Consider the following 20,621-nt stretch of genomic DNA (forward strand, 5'->3'; position numbering starts at 1 on the left):
GTTTAAGGTATAATGACGAATTTTGTTTCTGTAAAACTGCTACAAATACCTAGGGCATTGCGGTTTGCTTCTTATTGTTGTGAGTAACGCCTGGAAAAACCCGCTTTATTAAACGAGTGCTTTATTTTAGAAAGGTACAGTAATTAAAAGCTTTACAATAAATGTCAAGAAGACATTGATAAGGAAATAAACGTTTATTGCTTACTTAAAAATAATACATATTACGGTACCTATTGCGTACTTAAAGGAGCATACCACGGGCTGGTCCGTACAAATGCATTTTACTTTCTGTGTTGCGACTTTTTTTCGGCGTTTAAAGCAGATGCTTATTTTTCTGTGCATATTTTTGAACTTTTGTCACAGAAAAGGAAACTCTTATACCTGCAAATCATGAGAAAATTCGCGTTCGTACGGGACAACGGTAGACAATTTCATGAATCCTGATCTTATTAATTATCTTTGTGTAAGTAATTAATTATTCACGTGAAGTGGGTTTGACTTATTAATTCCTATACATAACTGAGTTAAGTGAACCTTATAAAATTCAGAGTAGGCATTATAAATACGTATTTGGATACGGCATCAATATCCCGATAGAAACAAAGTGAGTTATAAATATATAATCGATATTCGAGGTACCTAATGTTTCCTTAATAGTGAACCAAAACCCTAAAGAGCGAAAAACCTTAAAGTTTCTAGAAATATCTTTATAGTCTAGCAAAAGACTATCTCAAGGCATTGCGAACCCTAATAGTCGTGCCGTAAAGGTGTTCCTTGATTTGACTTAGTCTGTAGCTGCGATTTGGTTTTGTTTCTCTCAACGGCGACCGAACAGGATTCCTTCGAAACAAGGTATGTTTGAATGGGTGTCTTATATCATTGGTATACCTAGCAGCACTACCTACATATAAAATATACGTTGCTCTACTAAAGCCGTTTTCTTTAAACGGCCGACGTAAAGTTAGTAGGATACGAAACGAGTTTAGTTACTTTACTTCTAGCACGGGTAAATTTGTTTTGTTAGGTACCTATCCCATTTTAGGAGGACACCTTTAGAGAGGTCAGACTTATCACGTCGTTATTTCGATGTTAGGGGGAATTTAACGTAGTTTTTAATACAGCCGAGCCAGTGATCATAAAACTACTTTTAGGTGGCTGATAAACATCATAAGATAAACATCTCGCGGTAATCTACGACAGCACCGACACTTCCAGCTTGAACACTGAACAGTCACAAAAAAAATGCAACATGGTTTGTCTACAAGCAAAATCATTATCTTCTCGTCTACGCTACGCCTTTTCTAACAACATACACTATACTATGAGCTTATAAAAAATAATAACGACAGACGACAGGTCACTTATCGTTATCGTGTTATATATAGGTGGTACTATCACACGATAGCTACTTACTTGACAGTTATTACCACGGTTTTTATAATCAAAATAACGAGCAATGGTTAACAGGTAAAAGCCTTGTAATTCAAATAAAATATAATATACGAATTCGCAGTAGCCATTTGTTATAGGTACAAAAAACCATATTTTTCTTCCATGAGGTTAGTAATTAGTACACGAGCGAGTTACTCGTCACACATAAACACAGCATCAATATTCAGAATCAGAACAAAGTAATATTCCAATACCCATTAAATAATAATTAAAAAAAAAACAATAAACATAATGACACAATGCGCAATGCAAAATGAAATAAAAATCTTACCGTAAAAGTTTCGGCAAAACTCTTCGAAGTTGAGACAAAAGTCCAAAGCACAAAAAAATGTAACGAAAACGTTCATAAACTACTGGTAGCACTCAATAAATAAAAACATTGAAATTTGAAAAAAGAACACTGAACAAAAAAATAAAGTTCAACAGTCTCCGTGGAATGCATGCAATACAACTTTACAAAGCACGATCAAAGATAACTAGACTAGTTCGGAAACTATGTTTAGAAACACTTGGATTGTTTATTTTTTAAATAAATTCGCACTGTACGCGAAAGTTAATACAGTTTCAAGTGCATTTATCGGTCTGGCTGTCACTTGACACAACACCGCCGAGACGCATAGCCCGCCCGACGACTAAATATAATATGGCGGCCGTTGCGTTGCGCGAGCGCGAGCGCGACGGAATGGAACGGAACGGATCGTTTGAAGTCCGATTTACAATCGCGTGCGACTTGCGAGCCACGAGCCGAGTAGCGAGCCCGGCAAGCCGCGCCAGTGGGCTCGTGGCTCGAAGGGATGAGGGAGGGAGACGAGCCACGAGCCCACCGTATACACTCGCGTCTCACGCGATTCACGCAAATGTAAACCGGACTTGAAGTAAACGAATGAGCGGTTTCGTTTATTCCTCTGAACTAAAAGTTTTGATTGGAGTTGATCAACTGATAATAATTGTTGACAATAAAATAATAACCGGCCAAGAGCATGGCGGGCCATGCTCAGTGTGGGGTTCCGTAGTTACCCTTCCGTCACAATAGGCTAAACTTTCGTCACAAAGATTGTTAACAAAGGGATGAAATGAAGTTTGGTGCCTTTCACCCGAGTTAAACAATCTACTTTTCATATTGAATAGGTACGAGGAAACCAAAAAGACTAGGCAAATTTGCATCATCAGTACCTACTTAATTAAAGTAATAGACGCATGGCCACGATTTTTTCCTTGGAGCTTACTTTTAATTCAATCGGAGACTGCACGGAGACCAGACGGTCATAATAATCCATAGCAAAAAACATTAAATTACAATATTTATAAAAAACACAACTATTTTAGGAAACTGCAGTAATTTTAAAATGATTTGTTAATTAAACAATCAGCAGGATAAAAATGACAGGTCTGCGGGCGTGTCATCATTTTTTACTTTTTCGTTCTAAAACTGCCAATAATCAACGGCATTAGTCGTTAAGGCAATGAAACTGTTTTAGAGAAATTAAATATTAAACAACAATTAAATGAGTAAAATAAGCAATTTTTATCTTACATTTTACTTTATTTACATAAATAATGCCAAATAACTTTAAAAACCCATTTAGTAAAAATTTTATCAGTACGGTTTTTACTCACTATTATTCATTTATTTATTTATTATATTATTTTTTATTATTATGTCGCCAAAAGCGACTAAAAATAATAATGAGTAAAAACCGTACTGATAAATATTTTGAAATATGTCTCACGATAGTTTAAGTGCGATGAACCCATTTAGTGTCGTAATAACGTTTAACTGTGGTGTTTTTACTATGAACGGGAGACTTTTTTCGATATTCCAAAAACGGCTTAACTGATCATGTTCGTCATAGTTTTCATTTAATGTCTTTCTTAACATCTATATCTACGATTTTTTATTTATTTTTTGGAACCCTAAAAAGTTTTATATTTGGCCACTTGGCCTATTAAAACCTCCTCAGTCCTCAGATAAAGACGTTGCATAGAGACAAGAGACGTTGTTGCGTAAAAACTGCCAAAAATGAGCAATATGCGTCAAAAATCACGGCTTCAAAATTAAACATCTCGGTTTGATCAAAATTCAAGTTTAAATTTATTTATGTCACAAATACCCATGGTTTTAGTTTAGTACAGGTTTACGGGGTTGCTGGTAAATTTTAAGTAAAAAATGGCAGCGTTGGATTTAGTGAGCATCGCGCAACCCCACTACATCCCAGGGTGAGGAGATATTCTATTCAAATTATTCGCACGCGTTAGGCTGCCTTGCCACAGAGGCGGAGACAAGCGGAGAGGAGAGGAATCAATCCGGCGTAGCATGGTTGTAATCCATATCTCTTCTCCTCCGCTCCGCTGGATTACAACCAATTCTATCGGTTGATTCCTCTCATCAGTAGAAAGAAAGGCAACCTTATTTAGAGCCGCAGCAGAGCATCAGGTGTCACCTTCTGGCAGTTCTGACTGCAACGCCCCAACGGTATACCTACCGACCAGAGAGTCTATCACTTGCGAATGGAGTTGGCAACTGTCAAACGTTTGCATAGATGGCGCCATCATATTTTGCCCCTTTTTCTATATTTGGCTTAAAAAACAAATAAAATTACACAATTCTAGGGGTTGACAGGGCAACCTATGCTGGCGCCATCTGCTAAATACTTCGACCGGCCAACCCCATTTGACAAGTTTTTAGAGATAATAAAATATGACATTGATGCATCAAGTCAAGGCGGTTTAATTGTTTGCAGATGGTTTGCAGAGGACCTATCGGGAAACGCGAATCCGAAATTTTGCTATGTGCCTCTTTATCGCTCGAATACGCAAGAGTGACAGACATGTTAGATAACAAAATTTCGATTTTCTTGTTTCGCGATAGACCCTTAGATTGTGGTAGTGGCGCCACCTACGCAGAGTTTGGCGTAATATTCCCTATTGACGATCTTGCACACTGACTTGACTGATGCTTGTTTGCAAGTTTTCATAAACAAAACAGAAGCGAGGCGCCAGTGACGTAACGGATTACTTACCATACTTCACTTCTACTCGTTATGGTGATGTACCATTTATAAACCAAACGTAACTTTCGCAACCACTTACAACGCCAGTATTTTAAAATCGACTTTACAAAACCGTAATAAAGTAATTTTTTCAATAACATATACCTAGTGATTAAGTATAACAAGAGCTTGCAAAGTTCGCGAAGCGTTAGTACTTTGTCGTTGTGAAGAGTTATATGCGTTGTTAAAGGACTGTAGAGAACAATTTAGTATGGCATGGTATTATGTGCACAGACAGGACCGGAATGTCCAGAGAAACAGAGCTCCGGAATTGAGTAACTTTATTTATTTGCAGCCGTAATCGCCTTTAGGTTTAAGAATAGGGCTGTCAAATTAATCTGTATTTATTACTGTAAATAAACGAAAATTCAACAGTTGGCAGTTTTGAGAAGAACCACACATTTCAAGTATAATATATAACTTTACAGTTACAGTTTTAGAACAGTATTTGCGATGTATTGCGGAATTTGATCGATCGATTGATTGATTGATAATTACCTAAATAGCATGCCATTTGTTGCAACGTTTGTTGCCTTAGGCTGCGTTCCCACCAGAGATGTGCGAGGTAGTTGAGCGGTGCGATGCGAGGATGCGAAACGTTGTGAATGTTTCAGGAAAAAACTTAATTTATTCCTCAGCCATATAGATTCCGGTGCACCTTAAGTTACTATATTATGTTATTAAACTGCAAAACGGGACATAGCCGCGTACATTTAAGTTTTAAGATTTACTCCGACGTTTTGAGGACGGCGTTGTGCCCGTGGTCTCGGAGAAGACTGGCTAAAGTTGACTTCAACGTCAATTTTCAATATTTATTATTATTTGTCGGTTCGTGAAGTTTTAAATCAGTGTTTCACTATTTTATGTATAAGACAAGAGTCTAATAACCATAAAATCTCAAAAACCCTACGCTACATCCCAAAAATATCCATTTTAAGCTAAATATATATATTCCCATCTTAAAGGCCGGCAACGCACTTACAACCCCTCTGGTGTTGCGGGTGTCCATGGGCGGCGGTAATCGCTTACCATGATCCGTCTGCTCGTTTGCCTCCTATTTCATAAAAAAAAATCTTATGGGATTATCGGTGACGTTTGGAGAGGCCAGAGGCCTTTAAACTAGTCTCCATTGCCAACCCTATTTTTCAACCTACAACAACAACCTATTCCTAACGATTGGTCGCACCACTCGCACCGTTCACGCTGCTCAAATACAAATCTCTCTATTCTTTACAATATCACGTAGCATAAAATTAATTTTGAATGCTCCAGTTCTTCTCCGGTCATTACGTATACGTAGATCTCTTTTGCATAAAAACATAAATAAACTCGTATTTTTGTAGTGTAGTCAGTAGTCACAGAATAAGTAATAGTATTATCATATAGAACGGCCACGCACAGCCACCTGGCCCCGCGACACCAGATTGACGGCCGTTTGCCGGCCGCTCAACTTACACTATGACGCATAACGCGTGTACAGACGTGCCGTTCACACATACCTAGAAACGCAAGTGATTTTTGATGTATAGCGTGTCCGCCCGTGTAGTAAAGAGCAAATTTGAAAATCCAAGTCTGTCGTGACCGAGCCAATCTTTTATTAATGTTTATCTAGCAGTCTATTTTTCAACGCCCTTAAATATAGACAGACATAGATTTTTTTATTTAGCATCACAAACATCGCATTAATGGTACATTTGAACATAAAATCTTAAAATATATAGACACTAGATGTCGAGTGTCGACCAAGACAAATTATGAAGTAAACGTCATTCCCAGTTTTTATCCCTATTCACCCCGCCATCCCTATTCACCGCGGTTGACGGTATCTAGGTTTACGAACGGACGATGGTACTGCATGAGTTATTTTTAGGGTTCCGTACGTCAAAAGGTAAAAACGGCGGAACCCTTATAGGATCACTCGTGCGTCTGTCTGTCTGTCACAGCCTATTTTCTCCGAAACTACTGGACCAATTAAGTTGAAATTTGGTATACATATGTAAGTTTGTGACCCAAAGACGGTCATGTAACGTAAACAAATGAATGAAACAAGGGGGCCACTTTTGGGGGGTAAATGAGAATATTAAAAAATAAAGTTTTTCAAACTATATCGTGTTACATATCAAATGAAAGAGCTCATTGTGAGAATCTCAAATATTTTTTTTTTATAATTTTAGGATAAACAATTTAGAAGTTATTCAAGAAAATAGGCAAAAAATGACCATTTGAAAAAACTACACAAAATAAATCTTTACCTATAGATTACAGGAAAACCTATTAGAAATGTGCAGTCAAGCGTGAGTCGTACTTAATTACTTAGTTTTTGATCCGACCCCTACGGGTTTTTTAAAGACATTTCACTCACGGTTTGCTTAAAAAACACGTTGTTTAAATTGTGTAATGTACGGAACCCTTGGAACGCGAGTCTGACTCGCACTTGGCCGGTTTTTTTATACTGACGTAATCGTCTGCTCATCAGATACACAGGGCACTGTCCAGAATACAAGTACCGCATCGGCGACACCTATGGCTCCACCACACACAAGATCCTTCTGGACCCGAGCGTGCAACACTCGGAGAGGCTCGTGCTATCCGACAGGACCGCTGATGACTTTCAAGTGAGAACTTACGCCTTTCTCTTTTTCTCGCATTTAGTCACTAGCCGGAAAGAGAGAGATACGAACTGGAAAAGTAGCAGCCGTTTCATAAACTTTGGTTGCTAATCTGATTGCGTTCCTATATAAGTAAATTGAGGATTCTATTTGTTATTAGTAAATGTTTCGGATAGAAAATATGGCTGTTTAGAACTTTACACTTAGGCTGCCTTTCGACTGTCCAGCGCACACTCCAGTTGGTTCCCGCACGTCTCCTCTCATCTTTTCCACAGTGGAAATGCATCCTTACTGGTCCGACTCAAGTCTCATTAGAAGCATTTTTGACTATCATACCTTATACTCTCAAAGCTAATATTGCCGTTTAGTCGTATGTATGTACATAAACATTGTGCAATATGCTTTTTTTTTTATGAACTAGGAGGCAAACGAGCAGACGGATCACCTGATGGTAAGCGATTATTATTTCATCTAATATCTTTATGCTAAGGCAAGATACTGCTAATATATCCCACTGTGTCACCAGGTATTCCGACCAGCTCAGACTGACGTGGATATTGTCAACGCGAGGTTTCGAAATGGGGATCCGGTGTATAAGCATCCCATGATACCCGGGTACGAAGGTGAGTGTCATCTGACATTTTTTTACACATACCAATTTTCGCCATTAGATTTAGGCCTTCAGGGTCATCAACTCATCAGGGTGACAGAAACTCAGGTTAAACCTACAAAAGCCTTCTCGTTATTGAACCTGATATTCCTTTAGACTTAGAGGGACACGCTGCGCGTAATTATGACTAGCGGCGCGGCGCGTTTTAATCACGGGAGCAAGAAAATAGATAACATACATACCTACATGCAAATGACATGAGTGGATATGCGCTATCATACTGATTATACTGAATTAGTATGGGAGCGCTATATGAGTTGAAAAGCGCCTTAAAATTAAAACGCTCCTTCTAGTTTGCAAGTGATCTATGTGTAGAGCCTTTCTGTGGCATCGTGTAAAACTGTACCATGCAAATATATAGTGGGCAGTGATTCATCGCTGGTTCTGAGTCAGCACAACCATCTGGATCTGGACCGGTTGGAACGGTCGTTTACTTATAGGGCGGCCAAATATATACTATAACTTTTCCTTATAGTTTACGCTATTGTAGGATTTAATATGCCGTGATTAAGTACTGGAGTTGTGTGTACCTATAGGTAGATGTGTACCTAAGACATGCGTGCTGTTAGCAAGGGAAGGTTACGACTATGATACTGTTTGATTTTGAAACCGCAGCAGACCTTTTAATATTGTTGTTTGAGAACGGACTTTAATCATACGAACAACGCAAAGTGCATATTAGTTAATCTCTGTGATTTTCAATAGAACACGACGGATTTTTTTAAATAGATTGGCAACATAATTCGACTTTACTTTTACGTTGTTTTTTATAAGTACGAATTGGGGATAAAAATGATATAATCCACCAGGCTTTCTACCTCGGTTAAATGCGCATTTCGGCCAACGTTACACCGTGCTCGCAACGGAGGCACTATCCGAGTTCCAAAGGCAACAGCTCAACTCTCGCGCGACGGCCAATCAACTTGAAAGAGTCCTTGACCTACAGGCAGGCAAAGGCACACCCTGGAACCTAGTCGACAGATTCGTAAGTCAAGAACATAATGCCATAAATGCAGAATGCAGGTGATAAATGTGTGAAGACGGAAGAGTGTGAATAGAAGATGAAGCATGCAAGATGTTAAAATGGATGGAAGGAAGCCAAGTGAATGACCAATTTATTTGTGCGGGAGAGTTTACAAATAAAATTATTAACGGAAGCTTATGCCTATAGATTACAATTATTTTCTACTCTCAGTCGGCGACGGCTGAATTCAAACTGCCTTTGGTGGCAGTCAGGCCAGAATGTGCTGGTATACTACGGAATTTACCTATGGATGAAGCAAAATTATCACCGGCATCACACTCAACCAGTCCCTATTTCATGGAAGATGGACCGGACAAATTTATTAAGAAAGGTAAAATAGTGATTTGTAATCTAATCCAATATGTAATTTTTATCCTCATCCAACGAAGACAGGATATGACGATAATTATTCTATTACCATTAACAGATAAGGGTTGAAATTTATTCATAACGGATCTCCTCCTGGTACCTTTAATGTAAACTTTTTATAACATGAAATAAAGTTTCTGGCCATCTATATATATTTTTTGTATTGTCATTTTGGCATTTACATTGTTATTATGCAGAAGATATATAGTTTTAGCAACCGATAAATTTATATTTTGGTATTTCTCGATGAGTTACTCAAAAATTCACTCTTCTTTTGTAAGATCCCAAATATGGGGCTTTAATCCTGCACAGTCAGTCCGTAAGTTACGCCATGGACACGGCGTTAAGTTGCTTAACAAGTAATTTGTTTATATTATGGTTTACGAAATAAAATTAATGACATTCAATTTTTAGGTTTCGCGGGTCATGTACCATACGGATTCCAGCGATTTGGCGAGAGCTCCAAGAAACTAACTAACTCTGCACTCTGTGACTTTTCATCTAACTACAGGCGAAGGCAGAGTACCGAGTGGGCGCCTGTAAATGTTGTTAAGTAAGTTTCATTATAATTTTCGACGTTGCATTTGATTGTGGTCATCTATAGTCGGTCAGACAACTTTGTCAGTAGAAAAAGGAGCCAAAATTAAAATTTTCTATGGGACGATAACCCTTTTTGCCTACATTTTTTAAGCTTGCTCCAGACTACGCGGCTTCGCGCCGTGATTCGCGCGTGAGTGTGGTCTTTTAAACTTGCCTCTTTTTTTTCTGCTGACGGAAACGGCTTGACAGAATATATTTACAGGTATCGATTACATCAGAATAATCGATTCTAAATATGAGTAGTGAACTCTAGCAACATCGTTATTTTTTACAGTAGCAAGGTGATTACGTGTAGACCATAGAGTATAGATCGATGTATGGACTGTCATTGTCAAAGTGACTAATTTAATTTATTATTATCACACGCGCAATTTATTACGTTTTATCCGTGCAATATTAAATAGTATTAAAAATGGCTAAAAAGAAACTCTTACCAAATCTCTCTAAAGAGGAGAAAATGGTGATAGTAATATCTGAGATCATACAAGAGTTGTTGGTCGCTCATCGTCAAGGGAAAGATGTTAACCTAAACAAGATGAAAACGCGTATTTCTTCGAAATATGGTCTAGGGACGTCTCCTCGTTTGGTGGATATCATAGCGGCGGTGCCGGCAGATTCTAAGAGTATATTGGTGCCTAAATTGAAGGCTAAGCCTATACGCACGGCGTCGGGAATCGCGGTGGTTGCGGTGATGTGTAAACCTCACAGATGTCCGCACATAAACTTCACGGGGAATATTTGCGTGTACTGCCCGGGCGGGCCGGACTCGGACTTCGAGTACTCGACGCAGAGTTACACGGGCTACGAGCCGACGTCGATGCGCGCGATCCGGGCGCGCTACAACCCGTACTTGCAGACTCGCCATCGCGTGGAGCAGCTGAAACAACTCGGGCACAGTGTGGATAAGGTGGAGTTCATCGTTATGGGCGGCACGTTCATGAGCTTGCCAGAGGACTACAGGGACTACTTCATCAGGTAAGTTTGCTTGTTGGTTATTCATTCATAGTTCGACAGGCTAAACATAGTTTGAAGTATGAAACCGACATAGTGCAATACAAAACTAGTACAATATTATAAAACAAAGTCGTCCTCCACATCTCTGTCTGAATATGTTTGCGATAAATTCAAAAACTACTGAACAGATTTTCATGCGCTTTACCTATCAATAGAGTGATTTTTGAGGAATTGTATAATTTGTTAAGGTTGTGTGTAATCTGTGCAAAGCCGGTGTGCGTCGATAGTAACTTACAATACAGTTTTTTTTTTGCTATGAATCCACCATTGTAAAACTGTTGAGACAACAGAGTTGCAGTTTAATGTCCTTGCCCAATTTAGCTTTCCTGCAGTTGAGCCTTTAACTTTGCACTGATGTCAAGTCAGGATTTCTAGGGTCAGAACCTTTCCCCTATCTTGCCAGTGTCACCTCACACAGAATGTTCCAATTTTATTACACATTATTTGATATACATTGTTAGCTTACACTACCATGTACCATTTCAGGAATCTCCATGATGCCCTCTCCGGTCACACATCGAGTTGTGTTGCTGAGGCCGTAAAATATTCAGAGAGGGCCAAAACCAAGTGCATCGGAATCACTATTGAGACTAGACCCGATTATTGTTTGCAGAGGCATATGAGTGACATGCTCAATTACGGGTGCACCAGGTACCAACAACTTGTTCATATTAAACATTTCTTTTTAGGGTTCTGTACCAAAAGGGTAAAACTGGGACCCTATTACTAAGACGTGGTGACTTGGTGTCCGTCTGTCTGTCACCAGGCTGTATCTCATGAACCGCGACAGCTAGACAGTTGAAATTTTCACAGATGATGTATTTCTGTTGCCGCTTTAACAACAAATACTAAAAAGTACGGAACCCTCGGTGCGCGAGTCCGACTCGCACTTGGCCAGTTTTTTAAAGTTATATATCTTCCTAAGTTCCAGTCAGGTTTGCACTTGATTTTAGAACCTTCTTTTATTTTTTTATTCCGACGTGGTATAAAAAAAAAAATAGTTAAAAATTCGATTGATGCAAAAGGTATAGTTTTTCAAAATAAATCATATTATGTATCATTATTTTTATAACAATAGATGTATAGGTATACACACAACTAAGTGATCCTGAGCCTGAAAATCAATTTAATCTGTGTATAAGAATGTAAAATTTTTTTTTTTGTTTTTTATTGGTATTTATACAACTTTAAATATTGTTGTATGTGAATTTCTCAGAAATTATATTGTTTTCATTATAATTTCTTCAAAGGGTCTTGCAAATTGGATTAGTTATGTCATTTGGATTTGGAATATGGAAAATTGATGTATTTTTCTTTGTTTTATGTTCAGAACTTAATCATTTCGAAATATGAATAATTTCTGTAACTTTTCTAATTAACAAACATCTTCATTTTAAAGTTACTTTTAATGTATATTGAGGATAGCCAATCAGAAGAATGTATCTATGTAATATTTTACTCCACAATGGACTATTATATTATCTTATACTTAAGCTTGATAGTCAATTCATACTGTAAAGTCGTCATCAATAGAACTTGCAAATAATGTAAACAAACCATTTTACCCTCATTACTTCGTAAGCTCGCTCTTTAAAAGGACAACCATGACCTTATCAACAGTCTTACTTAAATATTTTATTTTTATACATTTTTAGTTAAATTAATTGTTAATTATTAATATTTCAGGGAAAATAACCTTCGTAAAAATGTTAGGTTAATATGTGTCAAATGCTAACAAAATCTGTCGTATTTGTTTACAGTCTGACAAAAAAGAGTAGAAATTGAAAAGTGGCAACACTGTAGTGTCGTTCCTTTCAAATCAATCAAAGAAAAACGGGACACAACTACAGTGTTGCCACTTTTTAATTTCTACTCTTTTTTGCCAGACTGTACAATATTTGCAATTTCTATTGACAACGACTTTAGAATGTGTACTGAGTATTGTCTGCTATAAAAAAAAAAAACCTTTGTCTGATATTCATGCTACTGTTTTCTTTTAATAACCAATTTGCAATTTTCTAAACAGAAACGGTACTGGAACTGGGATTCCCAGTTTTCACAATACAAGAATAGTAATAATGCTCCTATTACATTAGTTTACCATAAGAAATTGCTCTTAAAGGTCAACAATCCGTGTTTGTTTAAATGTTGTAACAGGTTGGAAATAGGTGTTCAGTCTGTGTATGAGGACATTGCCAGAGACACAAACAGGGGACACACTGTGAAGGCTGTCTGTGAGAATTTCAACTTGGCTAAAGATGCTGGTTACAAGGTAAGCCTGTTAAATACCATGTAATATGTGATCTTAAACAGAGGTTTAGTGAATTGTGAATATTATAACTTGCATATGTCAATATAGATATGATATGCACTTAAAGAATCTCCTATGGGGCCAACCACCAAAAGTTGAACTTTTGTCTGTTACATAATATGACGCACCTGTAGGCCGAGGATATGATTGACGCGACAGTATCTCGCCGCGAGATAGACTACCCGTCTTTTACTAACTGTATGAATTAAAGGGGGACGGGTAGTCTATGTCGCGGCGAGATACTCTCGCGCCAATCATGTGCTAGCCCGGCTGCTAGCTGCCCAGCGACGGAAGATATATAGACGAAGCTCTTATTACTTTTTTGACCTAAAAACGCTCCACATTACATTATTTCATGCTGTCAAGCATCACAATTTTACACGAGGGGTAATCTTTAGGGTTCCGTACCCAAATGGTAAAAACGGTACCCTATTACTAAGACTCCGCTGTCCGTGCGTCTGTCACCAGGCTGTATCTCATGAACCGTGATTTCTGTTGCCGCTATAAAACAACAGATACTAAAAACAGTATAAAATAAATATTTAAGTTGGGCTCCCATACAAGAAACGTGATTTTTTTGTCGTTTTTTGCGTAATGGTACGGAACCCTTCGTGAGCGAGTCCGACTCGCACTTGACCGATTTTTGAGCTGTACTCGGACTTCTATCACTTCTATCGTTATTCTAGTGCGTTGAATTCTAAGATTCTAGTGTGTCCAAAATGTTAAATGATCTTAACGTGACTTTGTTGTTGGGAATAAAAGCGTCTGTAATTGCTAGTTCGGACTACATTAGTAATTTAGTCTAGTGGCGAGTATTTGTGACTTTGCATGCCTAAAGGGTCCTTATGCTCCATGTGCAGCATAAACCCTTTAGGCATGCAAAGTCACAATTACTCGCCACTAGACTAAATTACTAACGTAGTCCGAACTAGCCTTAAATCATTTTGGGCACCTGTCCCACTTAGCCACTTCTGCTCCTGCTTAGCCTGCTTAGGACAAAAGCAATTTACTAAACCTTTTTGACGCCGCGTCAAACAAAAGCGGTCACTCCGACGCCACGTCACCGAAGTGTCAAAACTGAAATTGAAATTTATGCATGCATGTAGGTCTAAGTTGCTCTGTGGTTTGTGACTTCGGCGATGGACCTAGAACATATTGCTGTCAAAAAAGTTAAACATGCTTTACCTATTCACTAATAACCGCACACAACCAGGCAGAGGAATTTAACCAGCCTTGTATTTACAGATAGTCGTCCACATGATGCCAGACCTTCCCAACGTGGATTTCGAACGTGACGTCGAACAATTCATTGAGTTTTTTGAGAACCCTGCATTCAGGGCAGATGGCCTAAAGATCTATCCAACTCTGGTCATCAGAGGAACTGGCTTATATGAGCTGTGGAAGACGGGACGGTACAGGAGCTACCCGCCTTCGACTTTGGTTGATCTGATCGCCAAGATTCTGGCGTTGGTGCCTCCCTGGACTAGGGTTTACAGGTGTGTGTTTTTTAAGGTTCCGTACCCAAAGGGTAAAAACGGGACTCTATTACTAAGACTCGCTGTTCGTCTGTCTGTCACCAGACTGTATCTCATGAACAGCGTTAGCTAGACAGTTGAAATTTTCACAGATGATGTATTTCTGTTGTCGCTACAACGACTAATACTACAAAGTACGGAACCCTCGGAGGGCGAGTCCGACTTGGTTTTTACTTAATTGGGGGTGTAATGTTAAATGATTGCAACAATTTGGGGAAATAGTACCAAGTGACAAGTTTGTAATAGAGATAAAAAATTCAAGCAAGCCAATTTAAAGGTTTTTCTTATTATGGGCTTTTGAGTTGCTACGTAAATAATTATAAGATATTTGTATTTTTTTTATTCGAACTCTTTCATTCTTACGAAATCCCATCATTCACTTAGAATAGCTCCAAACGCCATCTGCGTAGATTTTTGCGCGTTTAACCATCATTGTGGTTAGCGCTAATGCCCGCTAGCTAGCATACTGTTTTATTATACCTAATTCCGAAACGATAGGTAAGGAAAGGACCCTACAATTATTATTTTAATGTGTTTACAGGGTGCAACGCGACATCCCAATGCCATTAGTCTCTAGCGGCGTAGAACACGGCAATTTGAGAGAGCTAGCACTTGCTCGCATGGCAGACCTGGGCACGGACTGTCGCGACGTCCGCACCAGGGAGGTCGGCATACAGGAGATACACAACCGCGTGCGGCCTTATGAGGTTTGTACCAGACGTGTCACTATACTAGTATCTAGTGGAACATGGCAACCTGAGGGAGCTGGCCCTCACTCGCATGGTGGACTTGGGTACGGAGAGTCGCCACGTCCGCGTCCGCACCAGGGAGGTCCGCATACAGGAGATACACAACCGCGTGCGGCCTTATGAGGTTTGTACCAGCGGTGTCACTTTACTAGTATCTAGTGGAACATGGCAACCTGAGGGAGCTGGCCCTCACTCGCATGGTGGACTTGGGTACGGAGAGTCGCCACGTCCGCGTCCGCACCAGGGAGGTCCGCATACAGGAGATACACAACCGCGTGCGGCCTTATGAGGTTTGTACCAGCGGTGTCACTTTACTAGTATCTAGTGGAACATGGCAACCTGAGGGAGCTGGCGCTCGCTCACATGGTGGACTTAGGTACGGAGTGTCGCGACGTCCGCACCAGGGAGGTCCGCATACAGGAGATACACAACCGCGTGCGGCCTTATGAGGTTTGTACCAGCGGTGTCACTTTACTAGTATCTAGTGGAACATGGCAACCTGAGGGAGCTGGCGCTCGCTCGCATGGTGGACTTAGGTACGGAGTGTCGCGACGTCCGCACCAGGGAGGTCCGCATACAGGAGATACACAACCGCGTGCGGCCTTATGAGGTTTGTACCAGCGGTGTCACTTTACTAGTATCTAGTGGAACATGGCAACCTGAGGGAGCTGGCGCTCGCTCGCATGGTGGACTTGGGTACGGAGAGTCGCCACATCCGCACCAGGGAGGTCCGCATACAGGAGATACACAACCGCGTGCGGCCTTACGAGGGTTGTATCACTCCGCGTTTAATTTGTATTAGTCCTGGGGGCTCGGACGAAAACCCTTAACTCAATGTGGATGGTGCATCTAAGTATTTTGGAATCGTCGTCTCTTTCTGCAAATAGAAGATGCAAAACGAATGTAGCGCCATTCTAGATCAATATTTCCTGCCTTAAGTGATGGGTTAGATGGGATATCCACCTTCAACTTAATTTAAAGGTCCTTGGGCTCTAACAACGCGATTCGTCGCACCGTTCATAATATTACTCAAGTTGTCAAATTTACTGCGACAATATTTTGCATTAGGTACTTTACGCGTCCTTTGGTTTGAGAAAATTAATAATGATATATTTTTAAGGTGGAGCTTATCCGCCGCGATTACGTCGCCAACGGCGGTTGGGAGACGTTCCTCGCGTACGAGGACCCGGACCAAGACATCTTAGTAGGGCTGCTGAGGCTCAGGAAATGCGCCAGTGACACTTACCGCCCTGAGCTCAAGCCCGGGTCCGGCGCGGACTTCAAGCAGTGCAGTGTGGTTAGGGAGTTGCACGTCTATGGCAGTGTTGTGCCGGTGAGATTATATATATATATTATTGTGTCCATACACAAATGATAACTACATATAATAATAGCCAACATTCGCTTACGATGACCCGGACCAAGACTTCCTAGTAAGGCTGCTGAGGCTTAAGAAATGCCCCAGTGACACTTACCGCCCGGAGCTGCAATCATTCTAGTACAAGCTATGGTTTTGTACTAAAATGATTGCAGTTTGCAGCATTGGGTGTAGATTCATGGCAATCCAACTGTTATTTTAGTATCTAGGATATACAACAGGGCTTACTGCAGAATACAACTGAAGTAGCTCTTGTTTAGTGCATAAAGGTTTTGTGGTAACTTGATTGTCAAATATTAGCGCTTTAACTCGTTACCGTACAACGCTAACGATATCAGCAGCAGCACCTGACGGTACAATATTCCATTCTCATGTGCCTTAGTATTCCTTGGTCTATGATTTGTACACACAATAGTCTAAACACTTTTATAAACACGATTATCATTTTTCAGGTAAACGCCCGCGACCCAACAAAATTCCAGCACCAAGGTTTCGGAATGCTCCTCATGGAGGAGGCGGAGCGTATCGCGCGCGAAGAGCACGGCTCCGACAAAATGGCCGTCATATCGGGCGTGGGCACGCGCAACTACTACGCCAAGATCGGGTACATGCTCGAGGGACCTTATATGGTCAAGATGCTTTAAATAAAATATTCTGACAAAAAGTCTTTCATTTTATTTGTTTTAGGTTCACTTCTGATATAATATATTCTGTTGAAGACATGAGTTTAACGTAGAATAAAAGCCTTTTTTCAGCTTAGATATTTCATTTGTTGAACGCCATTTTGAATACATAATTAGTAAGGTAAGATGGCGGACATATCGGGCGTGGCCACGCCAAGATATATGGTCAAGATGCTTTTAATAAAGTTTACCGTGTTTACATTTTTAGTTATAGAGTAAATGTCAAATATATTTAGTGTAAAATGGACATACATTTCATTTGACAGTGACAGTACCTACATTAAATATTACCTATCTAAGTAAAGTAACAAAATGTTAGAGTAGAGTATAAATTTAGGTGTTTAAAGCAATTGTTCAATTTGTTGCCTATCTTTGCACAGCGAATTGTTTAAGCGATTTTTATGGTAACTGCAGCGCACGCTTTGATAAAATAAAATAAAAACAAATGAACTATTTGGCATAATACTCTAATATAGGAACTTAGTAACTTAACGTAGTACTTCATAGTTAAGGAACTGAACCTTTAATGCCTTGTGTTCATTGGCGCCATTTTACATACGTACGGCTTTGGCGGTCAAATGGTTCAGGCCCGAAAATATTACTTTGAATAACTTGTTTCTATAACGCCCAATTTGAATTAAGGTCTCATGTGTAGGTAGGTACTGGCCGAAATCGTAGCTTCGTTGCCTATTCTGTCCTAACCACAGAAAGAAAATGTTTTTTTCTGTTCTGTGATCCTATCCTAACATTATTCTATCCTGTCCCTCCAGACCTGACCCGCCCCTCTCCATCAATCCCACCGAGATCTACCACAAGCACGTCGGCATGATACCCAACTACGCCGGGCACGTGCCTGGGTGCCTGTTCAGGTAAATTATACTTTGTCTAAGTTAACTCTGCATGGACTTGCACGTGGCAAAGTGTGGTAGTCCAACAATAAACATCATATTACATACTTTTATTTAGCTTCACTGCGTATATAAATAAATAATAAAATCATTACATGTTTACAAAATAATAAAATTAAAATAGAAAAATATGTATAAAAATATATGCATATAGAAATATGTATGTGCATCAAATCTTGTAAAACCACTTCCCGGTGGCTGACTCAGTTGAAATTTAAAGTACAGTCGCCATCAGATATATCGGAGCGGCCGAGGTGCTCAAAAATATTTGAACACGCACTCTAACGCCTTGACAATAGAGGCGTGTTCAGATACTTGTGAGAGCCTCGGCCGCTCCGATATATCTGATATGATATACTACCGTCATTCGGATGGCAATGCAATAATATGCGGAAATGAAGCTCTACGATAATTGCAAATGAGAACAAGTACGGTACGGTCAACAATAAAAATGTGTCGCAATTATTTTTTACAGAAAGTTGACGTTGACGATTCCACACTTTGTATAGTTATGTGCAGAGTTATCTTAGTCCGACTTTACTTACGCATAATTTTTAGTTTGATTTTACCACGTAAAATTGTGTTATACTTCGACATTGTGTTCATGGTAGCTCACCGGATGAACCGATTTGAGTGCGGTTTGTTAAATTATTTGTGTCACTGTAGGTGTGATGGTTCTTTTTTTCAACCATAATTACCCGATATTGTAAAGGACTTATCCCCTATATTTTTATACAACTCATTTAAAATGTAGAATATTTCCACGAGGATTGCATCATATGTATGTAAATATATTTTATTAGTAGAACCCTTTAAATTAAAACTGAGATTTGTTTGGTTGTAGGTATAATAAATATCACACTAAACGAGTATCAGACGTACCGATTATCACGGTACGATATTTTTTTGTTGAAAGTTTACAACAGTCGGTCTTAAAAAGTTTCTATTTTTTACGAAGTTCCTTAATTATTTTACTTGAAGTCCTTGATCGTTGAGTTGATATGATAGCGATTCGTGACGCTCCACTTTTTTCTCCAGAGTTTTCTAAAACTAGAATATGTATAACAAGCCCCTCATGCATGTAGTTGTGTACAGTTATTATTATATTAGCCTATTTTGGTGTCCCACTGCTGGGCAAAGGCCTCCCCTCGTTTTCTCCACTCGACCCTGTCATCGCCATTTTCCCACCATTTGGGGTAGAATGCGTCCAAGTCGTCCCGCCATCTCCTTTTTGGTCTGCCTGAACCCCGGCCTGCACCGTCTATGGTGCTCCGTGGGTCCCACTCAGTAACCATTTTGGCCCACCTTTCCGGGTGCATGCGACAGACATGTCCCGCCCAGTCCCACTTAAGCTTAGCGGTCTTGACGCCTACATCTGCAACTCTAGTTCTGGAGCACAGTGGAGTGTACAGTAGGTATGCAAAAATGCTTTAAAAATATATATATTGACAATTAAACCTGCTGAATTCATACATACGATTTTAAGTAGACGTGATAAATCTAACTTCTTAGCAAAGTAAATAATGATAATGATTACAGATTTCAGGCCTGTGCACACCGGATGCGTGTGCGACTGTGCGTTTTATAGACGTGCGCGTTGTAAATATACAGATCCTTATGAGAGACGGCACACCGCTTGCGTGGCGTGCACATCTACGCATACGCACTATTCGCAGCCGGTTTGCTCTGGCCTTTCAAATATTGCACTTCTATCCGAATGTCTATATTATGTTTGTGTGCATTGCATTTATTTACTTACCTAGGACGGCTAGTACCTAAGTTCTACTCCTAAAACAACATTGATATTGATTTCTAGATTTGGCAACACGTACGGAAATGATACTCGCGACGCGAAACGCTGGCTCCGCGGCGACTTCCAATCTTGATTGTGAAGCTTAAGCGAAAGGATTAAAGTGAAAAATTTAATGTGCTGGTTTTTGGAACGAAATTCAAATAAGTATACAAAAGTATTTAATACTAGTGTTTCATTTGTTATTTTATGTAGATGTAGGAGTTTGGTTCGAAACATTGCTGCAAGTAGCTGCGATGCTCAACTCTTCAAAAAATTGCCAGTTAATCTAGATGGTATGGTACGGCTCATTACACATACTCCGTGACTAGTGTGACTACATAGCTAGCATATGGCACCGTACAGCGCCACCTCTATCAAATTTATTAGGCTGCCTTTCGACAAAGCTGTGCGAGGGATGTGTTTGTTAAAAGTGTTAAAACCAATAGAATCACTTCATTTGTTTTCCTCGCTCAGCGT

General features: G+C 39.6%; 5 protein-coding genes across 5 annotated transcripts in view; 3 read left to right on the forward strand and 2 right to left on the reverse strand.

Annotated features, from left to right (window-relative positions):
• LOC134755152 (uncharacterized) overlaps window positions 1-2,089 on the reverse strand; it is a 73,145-nt gene extending 71,056 nt beyond the window's left edge. The window contains exon 1 of the mRNA XM_063691643.1: window positions 1,724-2,089. The gene's annotated coding sequence lies outside the window, so the exon portion shown is untranslated. The remainder of the gene's footprint in view (window positions 1-1,723) is intronic.
• The window catches only part of LOC134755207 (uncharacterized), a 417,347-nt gene that overhangs the window by 128,145 nt on the left and 268,581 nt on the right, over window positions 1-20,621 (forward strand). The gene's annotated exons all lie outside the window — the stretch shown is intronic.
• Window positions 1-20,621, reverse strand: part of LOC134755171 (kynurenine aminotransferase) — a 74,891-nt gene that overhangs the window by 38,852 nt on the left and 15,418 nt on the right. The gene's annotated exons all lie outside the window — the stretch shown is intronic.
• On the forward strand, window positions 3,463-20,325 carry LOC134755185 (CIMIP2 protein GA14893-like). The gene is made up of 8 exons (XM_063691695.1): window positions 3,463-3,669; window positions 6,979-7,117; window positions 7,638-7,734; window positions 8,591-8,766; window positions 8,977-9,136; window positions 9,589-9,727; window positions 18,215-18,313; window positions 20,169-20,325. Exons 1-8 carry the CDS (start codon window positions 3,620-3,622, stop codon window positions 20,236-20,238), a joined length of 930 nt encoding a protein of 309 aa, XP_063547765.1. The 5' UTR covers window positions 3,463-3,619; the 3' UTR covers window positions 20,239-20,325.
• LOC134755258 (elongator complex protein 3) lies at window positions 10,096-17,431 on the forward strand. Its single transcript, XM_063691773.1, has 7 exons — window positions 10,096-10,749; window positions 11,275-11,439; window positions 12,946-13,060; window positions 14,345-14,595; window positions 15,176-15,341; window positions 16,504-16,716; window positions 17,214-17,431. The coding sequence occupies exons 1-7, from the start codon at window positions 10,187-10,189 to the stop codon at window positions 17,403-17,405; spliced, it is 1,665 nt and encodes a 554-aa protein (XP_063547843.1). The 5' UTR covers window positions 10,096-10,186; the 3' UTR covers window positions 17,406-17,431.

This window comes from Cydia strobilella, chromosome Z, assembly GCF_947568885.1.
Source record: "Cydia strobilella chromosome Z, ilCydStro3.1, whole genome shotgun sequence".
Lineage (NCBI taxonomy): Eukaryota > Metazoa > Arthropoda > Insecta > Lepidoptera > Tortricidae > Cydia > Cydia strobilella.

Excerpts from the sequence above, each read along its gene's own strand:
- LOC134755185 (XM_063691695.1), top strand. The coding sequence starts at position 3,620 with ATGGCAGCGTTGGATTTAGTGAGCATCGCGCAACCCCACTACATCCCA. Across the intron at positions 8,767-8,976 it reads GGAACCTAGTCGACAGATTC|TCGGCGACGGCTGAATTCAA; the intron begins GTAAGTCAAGAA and ends TTCTACTCTCAG. Across the intron at positions 9,728-18,214 it reads GCGCCTGTAAATGTTGTTAA|ACCTGACCCGCCCCTCTCCA; the intron begins GTAAGTTTCATT and ends CTGTCCCTCCAG.
- LOC134755258 (XM_063691773.1), top strand. The coding sequence starts at position 10,187 with ATGGCTAAAAAGAAACTCTTACCAAATCTCTCTAAAGAGGAGAAAATG. Across the intron at positions 10,750-11,274 it reads TACAGGGACTACTTCATCAG|GAATCTCCATGATGCCCTCT; the intron begins GTAAGTTTGCTT and ends GTACCATTTCAG. Across the intron at positions 15,342-16,503 it reads ACCGCGTGCGGCCTTATGAG|GTGGAGCTTATCCGCCGCGA; the intron begins GTTTGTACCAGA and ends TATATTTTTAAG.